This window comes from Zingiber officinale, chromosome 9A (assembly GCF_018446385.1).
Source record: "Zingiber officinale cultivar Zhangliang chromosome 9A, Zo_v1.1, whole genome shotgun sequence".
Classification (NCBI taxonomy): domain Eukaryota; kingdom Viridiplantae; phylum Streptophyta; class Magnoliopsida; order Zingiberales; family Zingiberaceae; genus Zingiber; species Zingiber officinale.
In genome coordinates, this window is record NC_056002.1 from 36,011,057 (window position 1) to 36,017,123 (window position 6,067).

Below are 6,067 nucleotides of genomic sequence, written 5' to 3' on the forward strand. Positions count from 1 at the left end.
GTTTCTGAACTCGGCTACGGAGATAATAGAACTCAGTGTAAGAAGCATTAGCACATGTAGTAGACTAAAAACAAATCGCTAAGTTAGCGAATACTATTGTTTTAAACAACTTGTAATACTTTTTTCTTCTCAGTAGGATGTGTCTTACACTTGAATTATTGAGTGACTACGTGAGGTTAGATGAGTTACACTTCCGAAGGCAACCATAAGCCCCAATAAAATATTTACGTTTTGAAACTTTGGCAAAAAAAAAAAAGGGCCTAACAAACTGTTTGATAGTAGGGTTGTTTGAGATTTTAGTGTGTCAATGATATAAACTTTTCTCAATCTCGTCTAACGCTTTATATTCTAGTCTTACTTTTGAAAGACATAATATGATGCTACTAACTGTTGGATAATCTAAATTTTTTTTCTATTGTAGTTATATTGATTATGATCTTAATGTTTAGCGATAGTTCGAAATGAGCTGGTTTAGAAAGACGACCTTGTCTGCTTCTTTTTCGTCTTGACCACGAGGTATCCCTGCATCATGTTGAATGCAAGACAACTTTTATCGTTTTAGATGCAAATGACAAAGTTAAACTACTCCTAATAATATTCTTAGTCTAAAGAATGATGTTAATGATGTCTGACACTGTAATTAATATTGATAATAATCTTTAAGTATTCCATCTGCAAAACAGCCGCTTAATATTCAGACCACTCAAAGTTACTGCTCATACAGATACTTCACATAATCTTCTAGTAAACAGCACAAGTTTGCTTTGCATTCAAAGTCCTAAAAAACAATTATCTCAAAACTCAGTAAAAAATTTCTAGTATCTATAAGAACTTTTATCTACCATCCAAGATTGTAATAGACACATGATTCCTAGATAACGAATCGCCCTTACTTGTGGATGTTTCAGTTTCAGAAAGCTCCTTTGTGATGACGAAACCAGGAGGCTTGGGTTCTGGCAGTAGAGAACTATTACTATTCAGCATTAATAGCACGGATGACATTGTTGGTCTATCTTCTGGCTGTTCTTGAACACATAAAAGTCCAACTTTTATACATCTCAAAACTTCATCGGGGAAGAATGATTGAGCAATGGATTCATCAACTAATTCTAAGCTTTTGTTTTCTTTCCACAGGCTCCACACCTGAAAATAATCGTAGAAGTAATGTGGTAGCATTAGGAAGTAAAGCTATTTTTTTTATCTTATAGTGAAATTTTGTTTCACTTACATGGCCTACAAGATTTTTGTGGTTGATATATTGATAAGCTCCTCGATTCTTTCTCCCAGTTACAATCTCCAGTACAAGAACACCAAAGCTAAATACATCCGACTTCACTGAGAATATTCCATCCATTGCATATTCAGGCGACATATATCCACTACATGAAAGGACCAAAAGTTGATTAGCAAACATTCAAATAACTATATTACATGTAAACAATCTATAAAATTGAGTGAAATACTCACTATGTTCCTACGACCCTAGTGGTATTCCTCATTGTTTCATCACCACCAAATATCCTTGCCATGCCAAAATCTGAAATCTTCGGATTCATATCTTTATCAAGAAGGATATTGCTCGCCTTTAGATCTCTATGGATGATTCTATATCTAGAATCATGATGAAGGTAAAGAAGACCTCGTGCAATTCCTACTATTATATTGTATCGAGTTTTCCAATCCACTAGTGCGCGCTTATCCTCATCTGTTCAATTCTCGAAAACTAGTGGTTAGTTTCATGAAAAGATCACCAATATTACTTGGTTGAAAGGAAAACTGACTAACCAAATAAGAAAGTATCTAAGCTTCCATTGGGAAGATACTCATAGATCAACATTCTTTCCCCGGCTTGAACGCAACAGCCAAGAAGCCTAACAAGATTCCGGTGTTGTAACTTGGCGATCAACATCACCTCGTTCTTGAACTCATCGACTCCCTGGGTCGATGTCTCGGAAAGCCTCTTGACTGCTATATCTTGGTCCTCGCTCAATTTACCCTGCAATCAATCGACACATCCATGGAATGTAAATGCTGAGACTGCAATATGATAAGGGTTTTAGCATACCCTGTAAACAGGGCCAAATCCTCCCTCTCCAAGTTTGTTGGCAATGGAGAAGTTCTCAGTGGCATCTTCGACTGATTTGAGATCGAACAGAGGTAGGTCGAGGTCTTCTCCCTCTGCTGCTTCTTCAGGAACGTGGTGCTCTGTCAAACAAAAGAGATCTTGTTGATAGGATCAACTAAGAACAGAATGAAAAAAGGAGATGAAATTTGTGTGTGAGAATGTTTATTACTGCTTCTCATCTTCCATAGGATCAAAACGCAAGCGAGGAGGAAAATTGCTGCGCAAGAGATGCCTATAATTATTCCCAGACGATTTCGATTCGAGTGGTTGGATTCTGAGACTGCAAATCAGAGATTTAAGGTATGAATTAACCGGCGATATGGATGAGAATGAGAAGGGAGGGAAGGCTGCTCTGCTCACGGGCAATGACGTCGGCGGCCGCTAGGCGGATGTAGAGGTCTTGCCCGGTCCCGCTGTCGGGGTAGAACTTCATGTCCGTCGGCGGCGAGGTCCAGAAGATGCACCCGCTGCCGCCGCCGCTGACGTTGGCGCTCGCGTAGGCCGTGCAGGAACAGTTGTTCAGGCACCAACTCCGGCAGTCGTCCAGAGTACTCAGGTTCTCATCCACAGTCGCCGTCGAGGTGTCTGGCAGCTTGAGCCCGGTTTGCTTAATGAACCCGTCGGTGGCGTTCCGGCAGTCCAAGTTCGTGTCCCGCACGCAGCCGCCGGACCAGTCGCGGATGAGATCCCAGTTCGTGGGATTCGCAGGGTGGAATTTCGGCAGGCACTGGCACAGCGGCGACATGTTGGGGAAGCAGACGCCGTTGGGGCCGCAAGGGGCGTAGTTGTCGCAGGGATCCAGTGGCACGTAGCCGCGCACGTTCCATCCCTGCCGATCGTCCACCCACGTGAGGATCTCGTTCAGCCCGGAGGAGTTGATGGTTATCCTCACGGTCACCGACGGGCTGCCGACGGTGTAGGCGAGGATGAACTCGCGAGAGTTAACGCTCAGCTGGTAGTGCACCAGGTTCTCGGTGTCCATCTGCGGCGCGCCGGTGATGTAGATGCCGTTCCACGGCCCCGCGCGCCAGTACTTCTGCCCCGCGCGCCAGATTACGAGCTGGGGATCGCCGTGCCAGTCGATGCCGAGGGTGTAGTCGCCGGCGGACGGGTCAGTGGCGCTCCTCCAAGACGTGATGTTGGTGCTGCGCCCGCTCGTCGTGTTGACCCCCAGCTGCATGCCCGGGAGTAGCGTGTCAGTGGGGAAGCCGAAGCTCTCCCACGCCGGCGAGCTGGAGGTCACCTCCTCCCCGACGACGAAGTTTCCAGTATCGAGGAGCCGCGCGACGGGGCTAGCGACGGCGGGCGAGCCGGACGACGACCAGATGGCGGTCGAAGAGTTGCCGCCTTCGGTGACGAGGAGCGTGCCGTTCGGGGAGAGGGAAAGCCGGCCGGTGCGGCCGGCGACAGGCCTCTCCCGGTTGGCGACCCAAACCACGATTCGGGGAGACAAGCTGTGGTACCATATCCCGAGGTAGCGGTTGGGGGAGCCGGCGTCGGGGCTGAAGAAGCCGAGCTCGAAGGTCTCTCCGGCGGAGATCAAGGTCGCGTTAGCGACGTCAAGGAGGGGTTGGCCGGGAATTAAGGTGTCGCCAGCTAAGGAGGCGGAGAAGAAGAAAGCAACGAGCAGGTAGAAAAGGAACAGAGCTCTTGCGATCATGGCGGAACACCAGAAAAGGCGTTTACTGCCTGCCGCAGCTGAAATAGAAATCAGCGGATCCATAAAGTTTATCGATCGTTTCTCTGGTTTTTATACGAATTTCTTCGCCTTTTTTTTTCTTCTGTGGCTGATTTTGGAGAGACGTCTGCTCTGCAAACTGCGAGTAAATTTGGACGCTTGTCGTAATCATCATCAAGCGACGAACGCCGTGCGTTCGAAGACTCGAAGACCCATTTGCTTCCGAAATCGATGTTTTAGAAGAAAAAAAATCCCTTTTAAAATATATTTTGCGAAAATTTTTATTGATGTATGCTTTGTATTGGCATTGATTTGGGATCTCTTTTTTGTGGACAAACTCTTTTCGGAAGTTCGGTGGTCAGAGTCATCAGTCAACGAAGGCAAACGGACTAAAAGCTTAAATATCAATCAACAAAGTTGAAATTAGATGGCAAGCTCATCCACAGGCGGGCGGATCCTCCGACCCGTTTAGTTTCTCTCATGACGATGTAGTGCTGTCAAGTTAAAATTTAGGAAATTTAGGGGTGGTTAGTTTATTGAAAAGAATGGGAATAAGAATGAGATTGATAAAAGTAAGGAATAAAAATGAGAGCTTTTCTATTCCTTTCCTTTTGCTAGAGCATGATTCATTTCCATGTTTAGGATAATAAATCCATGGGACCCATCACTAATCTCCCAAATCAAACATCCACTTTCAATCTCTTTCCCATTCCTTACTCTCATTCCATCCAACCAAGCACCCCCTTAGGATTCAAATCTCAGTATAATTAATTTAAATATTTGTATCATACTTGAGTCATTATTTTAAAATTTAATAGTCCTCCGTACTTTATCTTTTTTATTAATTTAGGACGGATTGACAGAGATATTGAGAACAAGCGCAGTCATCTTTTATCAACTTCAATAGTATTTTCTCGAGACTAGGGTGGTCGAAGGACGATAAATAATTACTCATATATTCTTGATTCGATATCCAGATATAGTGTATTTATAGAAATTTTTTCTTTAAATAGAGTGTAACTATGAGATGTGGGACTTCTAGGTCGTCCGTCATGAGCGCTTCCTGATTCATCATGATGATTGATAAAAAAACTTCTAAAGGATCAAATCAGTCATCCCAAATTCGATATTTCTTAGCTTATCAATTTTATTATTTTTTCATCCGACCTATGAGGTAGTGGTAAGCCCTTCCCATACATCAGAATTTAAAATTCATGGAATCCAGGAAATTCATCTTCCATATTTGAACATTTTGTCCGATCAAAGGGTGTTCAAGTTATTACTCATATATTCTTGATTTAATCTCTGAATATAGTATATTTATAGAAATTTTTCTTTTAAATAGAATATATAATTATAAGATGTTGGACTTCTAGACTGTCCTCCGTGAACACTTTTTAATTTATTTTAATGATTGATAAAAAAAATTTTTGAAGGATCAAATCGATGATCCCAGATTTGATATTTCTTAATTCATCAATTTTATTATTTTTTTTCTATGATGTAGTGATAAGTCCTTCTCAAACATCAGAATTTAAAATTCAAGGAACCTATTTGAATTTTTGGGGTCGCTAGACAATTAATGGTCACTTATAGTTTCGAATTTATCCAGATAATTAATGAAAAATTTTAATAGGGTTGAATTGATGATCTCAAAATTCATTGGATTCAGGATTTACGCTAACAAAGGGATAAAGATTCAAACAATTTCCAATAGAAGGTTAATGATATTTTGCCAGAGATAGGTGACAATGAATGATGATTTTATGACCGATGATGATGGGGAGTGACATATTAAATAGTACTTTAGTGTGGATTCATTCGTACAACAATAAATGGCATTCGAAGAGGAGTAATGGCCTCAATGAATTAGGGTCCGGAGGATTAACCTTCTTACTTTTTTTTTTATTTTTTAAAATTTTTTTGTCCTTCTTACTTTCTTCTTCTCCGTAAGTTTGATCCAAATGAAATAGTTAATGAAATTAATTTTGAAATAAAGAAATAAATGTTATGATTTGATTTGAAGTAGATAATGATAAGTTGCATATTAACTTTTATCCATTGTTATTAGGGCAAAAACTCCTTATTTTTATTATAATTGAAAGGATGTCTTATTTTTGTAAAAATATTAAAAGGACACCTTCATCTTATTTTCATTTTAAATATGTCTTTATTCTAATGTTACTAATTAATTATTATGACAACTTTAACTAAAATTACTATAACACTATAATGTACAATCGATGAAAAATTTTCATGAGATT

General features: G+C 41.0%; 1 protein-coding gene across 1 annotated transcript; it reads right to left on the reverse strand.

Moving 5' to 3' along the window:
- Nucleotides 1–640: 640 nt before the first annotated feature.
- Nucleotides 641–4,016, reverse strand: LOC122018951 (G-type lectin S-receptor-like serine/threonine-protein kinase At4g27290). Its single transcript, XM_042576431.1, has 7 exons — nt 2,486–4,016; nt 2,295–2,405; nt 2,066–2,205; nt 1,786–1,996; nt 1,468–1,705; nt 1,229–1,379; nt 641–1,143 (listed from the first exon to the last, which is right to left on the reverse strand). Exons 1-7 carry the CDS (start codon nt 3,846–3,848, stop codon nt 835–837), a joined length of 2,523 nt encoding a protein of 840 aa, XP_042432365.1. The 5' UTR covers nt 3,849–4,016; the 3' UTR covers nt 641–834.
- Between the last annotated feature and the right edge of the window lie 2,051 nt (nt 4,017–6,067).

What these genes read in the sequence shown, in the direction of transcription:
- LOC122018951 (XM_042576431.1), bottom strand. Translation starts at nt 3,848, where the DNA reads ATGGATCCGCTGATTTCTATTTCAGCTGCGGCAGGCAGTAAACGCCTT. An exon ending in CCTATGGAAGATGAGAAGCA is followed by an intron (nt 2,206 to 2,294) that starts GTAATAAACATT and finishes TTTGTTTGACAG; the next exon opens with AGCACCACGTTCCTGAAGAA. An exon ending in ACAAAAATCTTGTAGGCCAT is followed by an intron (nt 1,144 to 1,228) that starts GTAAGTGAAACA and finishes GATTATTTTCAG; the next exon opens with GTGTGGAGCCTGTGGAAAGA.